This window comes from Myotis myotis, unplaced genomic scaffold (assembly GCF_014108235.1).
Source record: "Myotis myotis isolate mMyoMyo1 unplaced genomic scaffold, mMyoMyo1.p scaffold_m19_p_43, whole genome shotgun sequence".
NCBI classification, from domain to species: domain Eukaryota; kingdom Metazoa; phylum Chordata; class Mammalia; order Chiroptera; family Vespertilionidae; genus Myotis; species Myotis myotis.
Window position 1 is genome coordinate 119,568 of NW_023416350.1, and position 17,211 is coordinate 136,778.

The following is a 17,211-nucleotide window of genomic DNA, read 5'->3' on the forward strand; positions in this document are numbered from 1 at the left end:
ACGTGTTAGGAGAGTACACGTGTTAGGAGAGTGCACGTGTTAGGAGAGTGCACGTGTTAGGAGAGTGCACGTGTTAGGAGAGTGCACGTGTTAGGAGAGTACACGTGTTAGGAGAGTGCACGTGTTAGGAGAGTGCACGTGTTAGGAGAGTGCACGTGTTATGAGAGTGCACGTGTTAGGAGAGTGCACGTGTTAGGAGAGTGCACGTGTTAGGAGAGTGCACGTGTTAGGAGAGTGCACGTGTTAGGAGAGTGCACGTGTTAGGAGAGTGCACGTGTTAGGAGTACCGTGTTAGGAGAGTGACTTAGGAGAGTACACGTGTTAGGAGAGCACACGTGTTAGGAGAGTGCACGTGTTAGGAGAGTGCACGTGTTAGGAGAGTGCACGTGTTAGGAGAGCGCACGTGTTAGGAGAGCACACGTGTTAGGAGAGTACACGTGTTAGGAGAGTGCACGTGTTAGGAGAGTGCACGTGTTAGGAGAGTGCACGTGTTAGGAGAGTGCACGTGTTAGGAGAGCACACGTGTTAGGAGAGTACACGTGTTAGGAGAGTACATGTGTTAGGAGAGTACACATGTTAGGAGAGTACATGTGTTAGGAGAGTGCACGTGTTAGGAGAGTGCACATGTTAGGAGAGTGCACGTGTTAGGAGAGTGCACGTGTTAGGAGAGTGCACGTGTTAGGAGATTGGGCTAAGGCCGCGCCATGCACATCTGCTTCCAGCTCTCCCCAGGAGGACAGAAAAAACAACCAGAAAAAATGAAGAAGCGGTGCCCTCAGCGGGCCAGAAATCAGTAAGAACCCCCAGAAGGGTCTCACCCCGAAGGAGGAAGCTTGCACAAGTGCTGAGTGGGAAGCTTTCAGATTCGGGAGGGAGTGAACAGAGCAGGGGGGGCGCTGAAGCAGGGGTCCCTGGCGAGAGGCTGCCCCACTGCCCATCTGTGCATTAAGGTGGCACTGCAGACCAGAGCTAATAGGGGCATGCAGACCTGAGAGGCATGGCAGTGCCCGGCTGACTGGTTATGCCCAAGAAGCACAGGGCACCTGTCCCAGAGGAGAGCCGTGGGCACACCCCACACGTTGCACCGCCACTCACTTCACATCCAGAGACGTGTGCCTGAGAGTCGCCCGGCTGAGGAAACAACACCGAAGAAATGGAAGGAAGGGTAAACAGCAGATCAGCACAGTTACTAAGACAAGTGAAAGGGAAGTGTAGACTAGAATCCAGATAACTACTATTCTCAGAGACCCCGGAGGACATATGCAGATAGAGAGTCAACAACCTTGGAAATGAAAATGTCATTGACAGTGTGAATAGCAGAGCCATCCCCCTACAAGACAAATCTGTGAGCTTGACTCTAGCCAGAATTTCCATCAAGTTGTAGAAACGAAAAGATAAAGAGATGAAAATGTAAAAAAGAATTGAGAGTCGCGGCGGAGAGTTTCAGCTTTGATCTAAAACAGAGGTTCTCAACCCTCTGGCCCTTTAAATACAGTTCCTCCTGTTGTGACCCAACCATAAAATTATTTTTGTTGCTACTTCATAACTGTAATGTTGCTACTGTTATGAATGGTAATGTAAATATCTGATATGCAGGATGGTCTTAGGCGACCCCTGTGAAAGGGTCATTCGACCGCCAAAGGGGTCGCAACCCACAGGTTGAGAACCGCTGATCTAAAAGAAGCTCCAGAAGCAGGCACTGGGAGAACAGAGCGTAGGAAACGGTCACTAAGGGGAAAAGTGTCATTTCATTGAACCTTCCCAGCGATGCAGTGAGGGAGCCGCACCTGATACCTGAGAAACCCAGACGAAGCAGCTGGGCCTCTTCCAGGCCCACAGTCAGGAGGAGGGTCTGCTCCGGGTCTGCCGACTCCGAGCTGGGGTCATGGAACTAAGACAAGCCGCACAGCCCCTGAAGCTCACGTGGCAGATGGATGTGAACATGTGCCTGTGGAAGGGGTTCTGTGGTCGAGTGCCTGTGAGAGGCGCCGGGCAGGTGCGGCTCAGCGAACTCCCGCACTGTGCACATTTTGAAGACAGGGTCCTGGGTAAGAGCCTGCTGGCTCAGGAATCGGTCAGACCTGGGTCCTCAACCCCCACCTGCCTCTTTCTTCTTGTGACATTTGGGAGGACTTTCTGCTCCTCTGGGTTTTGATGTCCTCGTCTGTTCAATAGGAATCACCACGACACCCCTGGCTGTCTTCCTGGTGGCAGGGGCTCAAGATGATAGGCATGGAACGGAGTGTACAAACATGGGCCCCTGCCTCGTGGGGGTTCTGTCACCAGGGCCCCGTCTCCTTGCTGCTTTCACACACGACTTAGAAAGGCGGGCTGCGCACCCTGCTCTGCCAGATGCGTGAGGGACATGTGAGAAGAGGCCAGAATGCTCACTCCAGGGGAGCCCTGGGCAGTGCCGCCTACCTGTCCTGCGCCCTGACCCTTGCATACAGCACAGCGCAGCCCGACCCTCCTGCTGCTGGGTTGGGGGTGGGGCTGTGGGTGTTCCTCCCTCCCTTTCAAGCCATTGCCAGTCTTTGGAGGTTCCGGTCCAGGCCAAGGGAGGGCCGAGGAAGGAGTCTTGACCAAGGCATTGAGAAGCTGGGCACTTGTCCCCGCTGTGCCACTGTGTGACTTCACAGCCCGTCATCTGTGAAGTGGCAGGTGGGGGGAAGGCAGCCTCTCCCACCCTCTAATGGGGCAGTGCTGCAGCCAGGACAGGCAGTCCTTTCCAAAGGAGGGGAGGGGAAGGGAAGGGAAGGGAAAGGGGAAAGGGGAAGGGGAAAGGGGAAAGGGGAAAGGGGAAAGGGGAAAGGGGAAAGGGAAGGGAAGGGGGAAGGGGAGGGAAGGGAAGGGGAAGGGGAAGGGGAAGGGGAAGGGGAAGGGGAAGGGAAGGGAAGGGGAAGGGGAGAGGGGAGGGGAGGGGAAGGGGAAGGGGGAGAGGAGGGGGAAGGGGAAGGGGAGAGGAGAGGGAAGGGAAGGGGAAGGAGGAAGGGAAGGGAGGAAAGGGGAAGGGGAAGGGGAGGAGGAAGGGAAGGGGAGGGAAGGGAAGGAAGGAGAGGGAAGGGAAGGGAGGGGAAGGGAAGGGGAAGGGGAGGGGAGGAGGGAAAGGAGAGGGATGGAGGGGAAGGGAGGGAAGGGAAGGGAAGGGAAGGGAAGGGAAGGGAAGGAGGGAAGGGAAGGGGAGGGAAGGGAAGGGGAGGGAAGGGAAGGGGAGGGGAAGGGAGGGAAGGGGAGGGAAGGGAAGGGAAGGGAGGGGAAGGGAAGGGGAGGGGAAGAGGGGAGGGAAGGGAAGGGGAAGGGGAAGGGGAAGGGGAGGAAGGGAAGGGGAGAGGAAGGGGAGGGGAAGGGAAAGGGGAAGGGAAGGGAAGGGAAAGGAAGGGAAGGGGAAGAGGAAGGGAAGGGGAGGGAAAGGAAGGGGAGGGAAAGGAAGGGGAGGGAAGGGAAGGGAGGGAAGGGACAGGGAAGGGAAGGGAAGGAAGGGGAAGGGAGGAGGGAAGGGAAGGGAAGGGGAAGGGGAAGGGAAGGGGAGGAAGGGAGGGAAGGGAAGGGGAGGGAGGGGGAGGGAAGGGAAGGGAGGGAAGGGAAGGGAAGGGGAAGGGGAGAGAGGGAGGGAGGGGAAGGGAGGGAAGGGAGGGAGGGAAGGGAAGGGAAGGGAGGGGAGGGAGGGAGGGAAGGGAGGGAAGGGAAGAGGAGGGGAGGGAGGGAAGGGAAGGAAGGGACGGGAAGGGGAGGGAAGGGAAGAGGGGGAGGGGAGGGAGGGAAGGGAGGGAAGGGAAGGGAAGGGGAGGGAAGGGAGGGAGGGGAAGAGAAAGGGAAGGGGAAGAGGAAGGGAAGGGAAGGGGAGGGAAGGGAAGGGAAGGGGAGGGAAGGAAGAGGAGGGGAGGGAGGGAAGGGAAGGAAGGGAAGGGAAGGGAAGGGAAGGGAAGGGAAGGGGAGGGGAAGGGAGGGGAGTGGAAGAGAAAGGGAAGGGAAGGGAAGGGAAGGGAAGGGAAGGGAAGGGAAGGGAGGGAGGGAAGGGAAGGGAAGGGGAAGGGGAAGAGGAAAGGAAGGGAAGGGGAGGGAAGGGAAGGGAAGGGAAGGGGAGGGAAGAGGAGGGGAGGGGAGGGAAGGGGAAGAGGAAGGGAAGGGAAGGGGAGGGGAAGGGAGGGGAGGGGAAGAGAAAGGGAAGGGGGAGAGGAAGGGAAGGGGAAGAGGAAGGGAAGGGGAGGGAAGGGAAGGAAGGGGAAGAGAAGGGGAGGGAAGGGAAAGGAAGGGAAGGTGAAGAGGAAGGGAAGGGAAGGGGAGGGGAGAGGAGGGAAGGGAAGGGGAGGGGAGGGGAGGGAAAGGAAGGGAATCTCCATTGTCCTTGAAATAAAGTCTGAACTCTCACCTTGAACTCTGGCCTTGCCTGGCCCTATCCTCCCTCCCACCAGCTCTCCATGGGCCATTATGCTGCTCACATTCAGTCCCGCCCCAGCCCACCCTGCTCATGCCACGTCCTTCTTTGCCATCCTGGAGCTACGGAGCCTGGTCCATCTGCCCCAGATCCTCCTCACACTCCTCTGCCTTCAGACCAGGGCATTGAGTCTGGAGTGGGAGCTCCTCTGACGTGTGTCTCCTACTGCAGTCTTAGCTCTGCCCTATCCCAGCTCTTTCATTGTCCGTCTCCCTCTCCAGAGTGCAAGCTCCTGGAGCCAGTGCCCCGGCCGCCACAGGAGTGCTGTGTCCGCGGCACAGAGCACAGAGCGGACACTCCGCAGAATGTGTCTGTGGAGTCACGCAGGAGTGGCCCTTGGCCTCCTCTGACTCTGAGTCTCACACCTCTCCTCATTGAAGGGGGATTCAAAAACCATGTTTCCTCCTCAGGGTCCAGCTAACAGCCTCCTCTGGGCCCTGCCCTCCTCTGTGGAGGGCTCACAAGTCCCTGCCCTCGCAGCAGGGATGCTGGGCATCTCCAAGGAGTTTTCGGCACAGATGCTCAGAATGGAGTCCCAGCACTTCCAGAAAGTGCTGGGCGGGGCAAGTCCTGCAGTCTCCGTTCTTTGCAGCTGTGAATGGGGGTGTGATAGGGATGTTGTGAGGGCCAATGATACCATCCAGGTGAGTGCCTAGGAGAGTGGCTGGCATCTAGTAAGCTCCCATAAATGAAGCGGCTACTATTACTATTATTAGCCAGTTCCCTCGCTTTTCTGAGCTCGGGGAGAAGTATGGACTGCGAGGCCCCCAGCCTGTGGGCAGCCACCATGGGACTCAGACCCAGGACTGCCGCTCCCAAGCCAGGACTCTGCTTCTCCCTCTGTTTTCCATCTCCCATCCCCAGGCTTTGATTCCCAAGTCACTAACCTGCCTCCAGCTGACGGAGGGCATCTGTAACACCCCCGCCCGCCCCTCAGAGGCCACCGCAGAGGCTGAGATGATACTGGCACCAACTGTCCAGGATGGAAATTCCCCAAGACACCCGGGGGCCCTCAGCTCAAGTTCAAACAAAGAAATGCTTATGTCCAGACCAGCAGCAAGAAAGGGACTTGGGAGCACTTAGCATCAGTGTCATAAACCATGAGGATTGATAACCCTGTGTGACTGGGGCGCCTGCCAGGGGAGCCAGCAAACTCTAGGTTGCCAGCAATACTTCCTAGTATCTGTGCACAGGGCCCCAGCCAGGATTCAGCTGGGCATTAAGATAACACGACACCAGGTAACATGTGCATGGAGCCCCCCGGTGTACAGAGCATGCCCACAGGCATGGGTGCCCCTGATTCCCACAATACTAGGGGGCAAGTCAGGGTGAAGGAATGTTCCCCAACTTTTGAGATGAGGAAATTGAGGCAGAAGGAGGGGAAAAGCGATGTAGCCCTGGATCTCCTGACTCATCAGTATCCAGTCCTCTTGCAGACAGAGGGGCGGGAAGCCCAGCTCTGTCAAGAACATAAGTTTATCCAAAGGGGCTCATGAACCAACATGGTGGACACGGTGCCAACTCTAGGTTCTGATGTGAAGTTGCTGAGAAGAGCCACAGTTGGCCTTTCCCGGTCCTGCCAGGCTGGGGCTGGTTGGTTTCCCTGGGCTGGAGCTGAGTGAACCTAAGAGGAGACCTGAGATGAAAAGTTCCACATGAGAGAGGGACTGGGAATGCGCCATCATAGGGGAGCAGGGAGCAGGATAAGGGGCTCTGAGGACCAGGGGCCCTCAAGTGTCCCTCCTTGCATCGCCTGTTCAATATGACTAGACTCTTGTAAACCCCTGGAACAACAGATGGGGGTTTGGCTATGCCCTGTCTGGAGACTGACCTTTTCTCCTGACCAAGGGGGAGCCAAACAGGTGGCTGGGCAACCCCGACCGTGTTCCCATAAGTCGGCAGTGACACCTGGAGGCGCGTGCGCACGGCCAGCAGCTCAGTCCTCTCTTGGCTTCCAAGCCTTTCCAGGCCATGAGAGCCATGTGAACGAGAACTTCTTAATTAAGGAGCATGAAGGTGCTTATCTCCCAGAGACCACAGGCCTTGGTTCTGGCTCACGATTTCTGTGATGGTGAAAGCCTTTTCCAGAAGCTGATCCTGACACGGGACACTTCTCTCTTCAGTACCTCTGGAGGGATGTGTCTGCAGACGGCTGTTTTCTTAGGTTTTGCTTACTTGGAATGCCCTTATACCTCACCAGGACCACCCAGGAAGTGGCACCAAGGGAATCCAGTTTTCCTTATCTCATGGTACTGCCCGAGCCCTCCAATTCAACAGACCCCTGGGGGCCACACAGAACCCATCCACATATTCTCTGCTCTGGCCCAACTTCAGATGAACTGTGGGAGGGTTATGGCTACAAGTAACAGAAAACCTCCATTCCTTTAGCTTCAATAATAAGGAAATGTATCATGTCACACCCAAGTCCAGCCGGGGGTGGCTCCAGGAGCAGTCAACTCTGATCAGCAGTATCATTAAGGACCTGCGTTCTTGAATCTACACTGCCAGCAGCACCCTTATCTCCAGCCGGCTCCCCTCATGATCACAAGATAGATGCCTAGTGCCAGACATCACATCCCAACATGACAATGTCCTAGGAAAGAAAAGGGTCCTTCATGTATGTCTCGGGATGCTGACTTTCATCAGCTTGTCAGATCCCCATGGCTCACTGTGTGACAGATAGGTAATGCCACCAAGTGACCCCATTTTACAAGAAGGAAAGGAAGGCTTGGAGAGATGGTGAGCCCTGGCCAACTCTGCCAACAGGTGAGGGTTGGACTAGGGACTCAGCCCTGGTTCTCCTGGGCACCAGTCCAGAAGTCTTGCTGGTGACATCAGTATAGCCTCTGCTGAAATAATTTGGGGAAAGGCATCATCAGACATCTCGTTAATTGTTTCTTTTTAAATATTTATTCAAGGCAGGTAATGCCAGTACCTTTGGGAAGCTTACAATCTAGTGGGAGAACAGAAACAAATAAATGATCACACAAGTAAATATCTAAGTTCACATTGTGAAAACTGCCAAGAGGGAAAGGGGTGGGGCCATGATAGAGATCAACAAGGAGGAGGCCAGGGAAGACACCACTTGCAGAAGTAACATTAGCTGAGACCCAATAGATGAGTTGGGTACAAAGAAGGAGGAAGCCTGGCTGGAGCTGCTCAGTGGTTGAGCATCGACCCATGAGTCAGGAGGTCATGATTTGATTCCTGGTCAGGGGATATGCCCGGGTTTCAGGCTCAATCCCCAGTGGGGGATATGCAGATGGCAGCTGATCAATGATTCAGAGGAGGAGAAGGGAGAGCATACAGGCTCAGGGAAGACTGTGCACAGAGATCTGGAGGTGAGAGTCCTGGGCTCACTCAGGTGGTTGCAAATGTGGCTGGGTTCACAACGTGATCCAGGGAGAGAGACTGGAGGGCCAGACCACGTGGGTCTGGAAGGGAAGGCTGCTGTTGAATTAAAATCATAGGCTCTAGAGCTGGACTTCTTGGATTCAAATCCTGAAGCTGTGGTTTGACAGCACTGTGCCCTTAAGCAAACCATCAACCACGTGGTGCTTCCATTTCTTCCTCTTATCAAGTCTCTACCTTATCTGGAGCGGTGAGAAATGGATATCATTGTGTTGAGTGCCTCATGCATAATAAGTACTTGGTAGATGTCAGCTACTGTATGGGCCTTGTTAAGGATCTTACTCTATGTTCTGTGAGTAATGGAGGACCCCCTTGAATGCAAGTAACAGCAACCCAACTCACTGGCTTGAGAAACAACAGGGGGATTTATTAGCTCATATAACTGAAAATATATAGGTTTATTTATTTATTGTTAATCTTCACCCGAGGGTACTTTTTCCATTGATTTTCAAAGAGACTGGAAGGGAGGAATGATGAGAGAGAGAGAGAGAGAGAGAAAGAGAGAGAGAGAGAGAGAGGACACACTGATTGGTTGTCTACTGCATGCACCCTGACCAGGGCCAGGGATCTAACTTGAAACCCAGGTGCATGCCCTTGACCAGGAATCGAACACACAACCCTTCAATCTGTGAGCTGGCACTCTATCCACTGAGCAACACTGGCCAGGGCTAAAATATATAGGTTTATATGTGTCATCAGGCTTGGCTGGATCCAGGCACATAGCACCCTCTCTCCACTGTTTGCTCTGCTTTCCAGTGAGGTGACTACATTCTCAGGCTCCCTGTCACAAGGTGGCAGGGTGGCCACTTAGCTACCATATGAAAGAGGTCGCCTCTCTCCTGCTTGTCCCAGGGCCAGTCTCATGGAGGTCTCTCACTGACTTAGTTCCCATCTGGTGCCCAGCCCTGAGCCAGTCACCATGGCAGTGGAGAAGGGGAGTGGAGTAGGAAAAGAGGAATCGATGCTGAGCCACCAGTGAGATCCCCAAAGGCCCACGATCACTGGCCTGAGGTTGGCAGGGTGTTCTAAAAGGAAATTGAGGTGCTGTTCCAAATTGGGAAGAGGCAGGCTGAGCAGGCAGCCACAGGCAGTGTTGAGTCAGAGAGACACTGGATATTTACACAGGGAGGGACAGACAGGATCTGATGACCCTGAGATGACCACTCTGGCTGCTGAACGGACAAGATGGGAGGAGGGCAGAGTAGACGTGGGGAGAGGCATTCAATGTCACAGCCGGGCTAGTGGCAGTGGAGCAGAAATGGATGAGAAAGAGTAACAGAGCCAGAGCTTGGTGACAGACTGGGCAGGAGTGGGGACAGGCGGATTGTAGGCAAAGAGCCAGGATTTGGCCCGAGCAGCTGAGACAGGGGGCTTCAGGGAGGGGCAGGTTGTGGGAGGGTTGATTTGGGGTGAAGAGTGAGAGTTCACCTTTAGATGCCCTGCATTTGAGCAGCCCCGGGAAACCCATGGGTAGGAGTCCAGGAGGCATGTTTTTGTGGCATTCTTGTCTGGTTCTTATGAAATACTAGTGGCCCGGTGCATGAATTCATGCACATTGAAAGGAAATTAATTAGAATATTTTAGTATTGCTATTCAGCCTTTCTCTCTAATAGAAGTGTCAACTGAATTCACAATTAACAATGACAGATCAAAGCACAGGCGTGTGATTGGCGCCAGCGAGAGCTTTATATGTATTGCACATGCGCGAATCAACTTAGCCTTTTATATATATAGAATAAACTTGCTTAATTAGACCTGCTTTCTGATGTAGCTAAACTTTTTTCCAGCCCAGTGAAGCACCCCAACTTCTCTTTCAGGTAATTGTCAGCAACACAGCAGTAAATATCAACATGAAGCAGATTATTATTGTAGATCATGCAGGGAGAACAAAGGGTAAAATATTTAACTGCAGCAGAATTTGGCTATATTCTGCGCAGTGAGAAACCTGAAGTCATTTTCAAGGTCCACCATTTCTTACTTCTTTTCAGTTGGGTCAAGTTTCTAAGCTTTCTAAATCTCTGTTTTCCGGCTAATGAAAAGAAAATAGAATTCCGCCAGGTCTCCTATCTACCTACTCCAGGAGTTCTGTGATGATCAAATGAGATGAGGCACGGGAAAATGCTTCACAGACATTTGGTTACAGTGTGAAATGTTTGCACCTGGCTATAAAGCAAGTCATGTTCCTGGGCTGAAGAAACTGCAAGGAGGCTAGTCGTGGCTAGGGAGAGGAAGCCAGGCATTGCTATGTGACGTCATTACCCAGATGGACGCTTAGCATATTAGCCTTTTATATTTATAGATAAGAAAGATAAATAAATTGAATAATGGCTGTTTTGCCCAGTAGAATGCATGAGAACCAAGGGAAGCCTTCACTCCAGGAACAACTTACTGAGTTGTTTGCAGGGAATGTGTTTCTGGAATAATATCTGCCTGGTCTAGTCCCTCCCTTAAGAGTAAAAGACTCCTCAGGATCTAGGTGGTCAGGACCAGTAGGGTAAGGGCATGCAATGAATGTTAGTCAAACAGATGGGTCCCACTCCCCAGGAGCTGACGTACAGCTGAGGTTAGACATGAGGAGCGTGGGTGACATGGAAGACGTCTGGGTAGACAGCTGAAACTCAATGCAGAATGGCATGGCCAGGCAGCAGAGGCCATGGGGGCTCTGAGGAGAAAGGGGTTAATGCAGGGCTGATGTAATCTGGGGTGGTTTCCTGAAGACAGAACTGGAGTGGCATCATCAGTGTGCCAGACAAAAGGAAGACCATGAGCTCAGGCGGGGGTGCAAGCCTAGGTGTGGAGTGTGCCCTACCCTGCCCCAAAGCCATTGGGTCTCTAAAAACATTCTAAGTTATATCAAGACACCAGGCCTCTCTGGGCTCCCCAGACATCCTGAGATCTTCCAGTGCGGGCTCGCCCCAGCTTTCCCACTCAGCTGAGAAAGAGTGAGCTGTTCCTTACTCAGGGGCGTTCATCTTTCCCTACCTCTATGGCAGCCCTCAACACCCTGACCCGCAGAGATTTCTCTGTGCCCCTCCCTTAGCCCACTCCTTCCCCAAGGCAGGGAACAGGCCAGGAGCATTGTGGACATCAGCATATCCTCTGCCACACGAGGCCCTGGGGCATTTGGGGAGGAATGAATGTATGCCAGGGCAAATGGTCCCTGGTAGGGGAGCTAGAGGTGGCTGGGGAAGCCCTGGCTGGGCACTTCATGAGTGTGGGGTGCACCTATGGGCCTTGGGGGCTTGTCTGTGTCCGCCTCCCTCTCCAGATCTAGGGAAGAAGCCAGTGTGACAGGGCCACCAGCCCAGCCTCAGTGGACCTGGGCTGGCCCCAGAGCTGGCAGGCCCCAAGCTAGTGAGCAAGCAGGGAGTCAGCTTCCATCCATTAGGCCCGCAGCCCGGCTGCCGATGCTGAGCGGACGTTCTGCTCTTGGCCCTGCTATCTACTTAGGCATCGTTAATATTTTACTTTGCAGAGCCAGGGGATCGATGTCTTGTTTATAGCTCAGTGTTTATGGGCAGCCATTGAAGCTTTCCCAAGGAAGATGTGCAGGAGCACCAGGGGAAACTGAGGCGGGAGAGGAGGGCTGGGGAAGCCCCAAGAGGACCCAACAGGGCTTCCTTTGCTTGCTTGGTTTTCTGTCCTCCCACCACTCTCACATCTGGCACCCTGGACACCCAGCTTCAGAACACACCCTAAAGGGCCCATGCCGGCCTGTAGGCCCCACCCAAGGAGGCTCTGGCTTCTGTAGACTTTCACACACTCTAGTAACTTGCCTGGTCTCACAGCGCTGCCATCTCTGCATCTTAGCCTCTCTGCTTACGCTGCCTTTGGCCATTGGAGACTCATTGCATCCCACTGAAATGGAATTGAAAACTGTGTTTACGGTGCTTTAAAAATGTCTCCAACAACTCGGACTTTTAACCAGTGTTAAATAGTGAGGTTGAACTGCTCCACCCAAAGTGAGGCTCCCTGCAGCCTCCTCCCCTTGCGTTTCCACAGAAGCAGGATGCACCTGTGTCCTCACCCTCATCCACCCTCTGGGTCCCGCTTTCCTCCTCTGCACAACCGGGGAAAGAAATGCCTCCTGGGGGAGCCCTCAGGGTGACAGGTCACCCTAAGGACTTGGCTCCTGGCGCTAGCTCCAGAGGGCCCTCCGCGCACAGCGGCGCTTTCCCACCCGGCGACCGATCTCTGTGCTGGGACACAAGCACCCGCTCAGGATCTGTGATGGTTGAATGAATGCGTGGCAGAGGTTCCATAAGTGGGAGTGGCGGTTGTTCAGGCGCCAGGTGCAAACAGGGTTCACACTCACGGGCGTGGACCGGGCCGGGTTTCCCTCCACTAAGGCTCGGGGAGGACAGATTTGTCCGCCACAGCACGCGCGTCTCGCCCCCTAAGCCCAGGACTGTGCGCAGCGCCCACTGGAGGAGCAGGGCGTAGCGGCTCCAGCCCCCTGAGTCCTGGAGTGTGGGCACTCCGGGGATCCCGGGTTCCGCCCTGCCACGCCCCTCCTTTTCTCCTTCCTTTCTGCCGCTTTTCTTCCCTACCCAGTGTCCTGGGCAGGAAAAAGGCAATCCACAAACTAACTAGCACTTCTTGCCCGGCCCGTGCGGCGCGCTTGGCACGCACTTAGCTCTTTCCCACAGTTGGGAAGGCAGGCAACAGGCCCTCCTGGAGGAGGCTAAGGACACGCAGCTAAGGCAGGACTTGAACTCAGCTTTTGAATGCCTTCAGTCTGAACCAGACTTTTGAATGCCAAAGTCCACACGACCTCCTAAAGCCTCGAGCGCACCCAGGTTTCCAGAATCGAAGAATTTTGGAGACCACGGCCAAGTTTAATCTCCGGCTGAGGGCCGGACTCTGGAAAACGCCGGGCCAGAGGGCTCCCGGATCCTTCGAAGGCCGACTCTGTGCCGCGGCGGCTAGCCTGCGCCCCCTCATCCAGGAGAGGGAAGCCTCGGCTCCAGAGAGCGATGCTGCGCTCTCTTCTTCCCGGTCCCCTCCCTGCACGGGAGGGGAAATCACCCAGCCCGCGGCCTCCCGGGGCTGGCGGGGAAGCGGTGGCCAGGAGCCAGGCTCCGTCCCGGGCTGAACCTCCCGGGGCGGGGCCGCCTCCCCCCGCCCTTCCCGGCCCGCGGTGGTAGTGGGGGGGGGACCTTTGGGGACGCCTCCAGGGTGGTCGCCACGCCTAGGCCAATGAGCGTGCGGGGAGCCGTGATGGAGGCTGGGTGGCCAGGAGCGCCCCGGACCCTCGCATACCTGCTCTCGACCGGCTGGAGAGGGGGCGAGAGGCGCGGCGCCTGTGCGGGGCATGGAGGCGCCTCTGGCCCGCGCCACCGCCGCGCCTCAAAGTTTGCCGACTGACTCAGAAAGTTGCGCCCCGGATCGGCCCCCGCGCTGCGTCGCATCTCCGGGCCGGGCCCAGCTCGCCGCCGCCGCCCTGTGCGGGGCCTCGGCCCCGCAGACACCCGCAGCCCCGCCTGCTGGGGGCATGTGAGCCGCAGCCTCCCCCAGAGCCGGCGGGCTACACCGGCCCGGCGCCTCGGAGGCAGCGCGCGGGCCGCCATGGGCATCCAGGGCATGGAGCTGTGCGCCATGGCGGTGGTGGTGCTGCTGTTCATCGCCGTGCTCAAGCAGTTCGGCATCCTGGAACCCATTTCCATGGAAGGTACCGTGTGGTCCCGGCCCCGCTGCCCTCGGCCAGGGCCGGCGTCCGTGGGGAGGGAGCCGCACGCGCTCCGGCTGGGCACGCCTAGCTCCGCCGCCCGGGCCGCCTCCCGGCTCCGGAGCGCTGGCCGGGGAATAAGGGATCAGAGAGGTCTTGGGCCGGAGTGGCCTCCGCGGGAACGGAGCCGCGGTGCTTAAGGTGGGTGTGAGCGAGATGCCAGGTGACACCGCGAGCCGCAGCCCTGGCCGTCTCAGTCCTGCGGGTCTGAGTCGTCCGCGGCCGGAGGTGCTGCAGGGTGAAGACTGAAGACCCTCCGCCCAGGGTGTAATATCAGGCCTCTGCCGTGCGTTCGGGGTTGTCCCTTTCGCCCCCATCCAACATCAGGCAAAGCTCAGGCTCACGGGATCAGTAACCAAATCCTCAGGCGCCACATTTCTGTCCCAATAAAATATTAACAGAGGAGACAAACCTACTCTTAAATCAGACACTGCCGGCTCCCCAAGACCCCTGGCAGATGCCTGCTTCCCAACCCTTGGTGCCTCCCTACTACCGGCAGGTTGGGGAGGAGCCCCTGCAGGGCACACCCATTCTGAAGGGGACCTTGACTCACCAGGGCTGTAACCTGTCCCCCCTGCCCCCCTCACCAAAGAGGCAGTTGTACCCCTGGACTTCCCGGAAGGGGCCAGCTGGTCCTGTTCATGTCCCCTGTGTTCCCCTGCTGTCCTCTCTGAAGAGGGTGGACATCCGCCTGCCTCAGCACTCTGCTGACCTTGCCAGGGTCCAGCTCCTGGGACAGACCCAGAGGCCCTGGGAGGGGAAGGAGGGAACCTGGCCCTGTCTCTGAACTGCCTGCAGCCCCCTGGGGATGCACCCCAACCCCTGCGAAGGGCTGCGGAGGGCAAAAAGGGCACAGGGCCAAGAAGCCAGGCTTGACCTCCATTCTGCCTTCTTTACCTGAAGTTCATGCCGTGTGCCCTTCAAAACCCATCCCGCTCCATCACACCTTTTCTAGGTGAGTTCAGGAGGCCCAGGTAGAAGAAGCTTGCTCGGTTGGTTCTGAGAGCTGTCACCTTACACTTGGCTCCTGGAGAGGAAACTTGTCCAAGCCAGGTCCGCACTTGGCTGGATGCTGACCCTGGCAGGGTAATCTGCCAGGAGGAGCCTAGTGGGAGATGCAGGCACTTGGGCTGAGGTGGGGGGCTGAGCACTCCGCACTGCTGTAGAACCCCGCTTCTTGCCAGGCACTAGCATATCCCCTGTTCCCTATCCTTTCCCAAAGGATAGGTGTGGTCGGTGTGGGAGTCTCACCTCCCTCCAACGGGTGGACCACCAAGGCTGTGCTCACTGGGGGCTGCTCTGGCAGATGGGCGGCCATAGGACAGTCAGGGATGTGGGTGAAAGTGCTACCGGGCATCTTGCTCACAGGTCTGGTTCAGACTGAAGTTAGCCGTTGTGATTCCTAAGGAGAATGGATTTCTACACAAGGTGGAGAGTATGCACAAGACTGCAGATGCTCTAGTCCAGTGGTCGGCAAACTCATTAGTCAACAGAGCCAAATATCAACAGTACAACGATTGAAATTTCTTTTGAGAGCCAAATTTTTTAAACTTAAACTATATAGGTAGGTACATTGTTATTAACTTAATTAGGGTACTCCTAAGGCTTAGGAAGAGCCACACTCAAGGGGCCAAAGAGCCGCATGTGGCTCACGAGCCACAGTTTGCCGACCACGGCTCTAGTCAATCCTCTAAAACACCCACCTCAGGCTCAAATGAGTTTCTCTTTCTGGTATATTTACCCACTTGTTCCCCTGAACTTCTGGAGTCTGGATGCTGTGGGAGGAGCACAGCACCCCAGAGTCAGCCAGGTCTGAGCCGGGAGTCTGTCACCCACACATACTGGCTGTAAATCTCGCTTAACCTTTCTGAGCCTTAGTTTGACGCTCTATAAAGTGGGGCCAATGATAATTCCTGCCCTGTTACGCTGTGGCTGACTTATAACTGGTCAGTGGGTCTCATGGCCCCAGAACTGTTTTGGTGTGTGATAAATGCACAATCTTTGTGAACTCTTGCTGTCATCAATAACGAGTAATACAGTGATGAGTTGTACTAACAGAAGTGATTCACTGCTGAAAACATCCTCTCACTCAGACAGGCCCCTGCCTGCATCACAGGGAGAGGATTGTACGTTTCAGATGTTCCTTGTTGATGGGGAGTGGGGCCTGGTAAGTGCCTGGAAGGGCCATTGGCCAGGCAGTGTCTAAGGGACTGTCAGATGGGCTGTGAGGAGCCCTAGGCCTTGGGCTCCAGCCTGGATGTGGGCTGGCATGAAGGGAAGGGAGCTGGTGCCCAAGTTCTCTCCAAGCCTGTGTATGTGCGCGCGCGCGCACACACACACACACACACACACACACACACACACGCAGTGGGATGTGTCTCTTGTCCTCTCTGAGCCTCCGTAGTGCTCATCTGAAAGAGACCAGAGTTATGAGGCCCCTGGGGATTGTTAGGAACTAATGGATCCGGGTTGTAGGGATGCGGGTTTCTAGAAATAGATGCAGAAGTCAACAGGCCGTCCTCTCTCTGCCCTGGTGCCCTGTCAGGCTCTGTCTCTGGTGACTCTGTCGGGAGTTCCAGCCTGGTGTGCTCACCAGCTTACTGGGTGACTTTGGTGTATTGTAATTTCCACATCTGTGGAATGAGGATAGTAATAGACTACTTCCCCCTATCCACTTCAGAGAGGTGGGGTGAACAACCGCACTTTGCAAAATTAAAAGTGGGACTCAGTGCTAAGACACTCCTAGGGATGGGGCGCACCTAGGCTGACCAGCTTTGTTCTCAAGACCAACAGAGCCCTAACTCCAGACCTTGTGTCCACTCCTGTGGCCCAAGGCTTGACTCTGGCTGCTTCTTATCTCAGTTCAGGTTTGCTAAGTTCTAGACTAGTAGCTCTCGGCCGAGGGTAGTTTGGCCCCCAGTGGACATCTGGTAACGTCTGGAGGCTCATTTGTGAGGCTGGAGTGTAGATGGTGAAGAGAAGAGGAGGGAAGGGGAGCATGGGGCATCTCACAACAGACCTGTGCATGGCCTGGCCCACCACCACTGTTCTTCCAGCGCAGCTCCACCCTCTATAGCTGCCTTCTTCCCACAGCACCATGGGGGCCTGGCCTTGCCAAGGTGACCTGTGGCTACTCTTGGCTTGGGCCACTGTTATTCCACCTACCCCCTCCTTGCTCACCTCCCCGCCAGCACCCTCTCCTACCAATGTTGGATTTGCTCAGGGCGCCCTGAGTTCTCTTGTCCCTGGCAGGGGCCGCCGCTCTTGGTACACTGCAAGTCCATCAGTGTACTTCGACCCCTGGGCAGAGTTTCCAGATTTGGGGTGCTGACGACAATGGCTAGCCAAATCTAGTGAGTGCTCTCTCAGGCACTTTGTGCATATCATAATTCTGTCCTCATTTCCGGCTCATTTTATAGGTGAGGAGACTGAGGCTCAGGGAGAGGAACTGACTTGCCCAAGGAAACGCAGTCAGAAAGGGGCAGAACCAGGGCGTTGGCACACTGCGTGCATGTGTCTAAGTCTGTGAGGCTGCGGGGCCTTGTGTGTCCCAGCCTCTTACCGCACAGGTGTCAGGAGCTCAAAGTGGAAGCAGCTGCCTGGGTCCAAACCTACAGTGGGAAGAGTCCCGCTCACA

At 55.7% G+C, this 17,211-nt stretch overlaps 1 protein-coding gene across 6 annotated transcripts in view; it reads left to right on the forward strand.

Moving 5' to 3' along the window:
- The window catches only part of KCNIP3 (potassium voltage-gated channel interacting protein 3), a 70,870-nt gene that overhangs the window by 35,759 nt on the left and 17,900 nt on the right, over nt 1-17,211 (forward strand). The window contains exon 1 of one of the 6 annotated variants that reach the window (XM_036306790.1): nt 13,021-13,517. The exons of the other annotated variants lie outside the window; for them this stretch is intronic. Within the exon in view, the coding sequence (XP_036162683.1) occupies nt 13,415-13,517 (103 nt within the window). The 5' untranslated portion in view covers nt 13,021-13,414. Of the gene's footprint in view, nt 1-13,020; nt 13,518-17,211 lie in introns of those variants that run through there. 6 annotated transcript variants of the gene reach the window in all.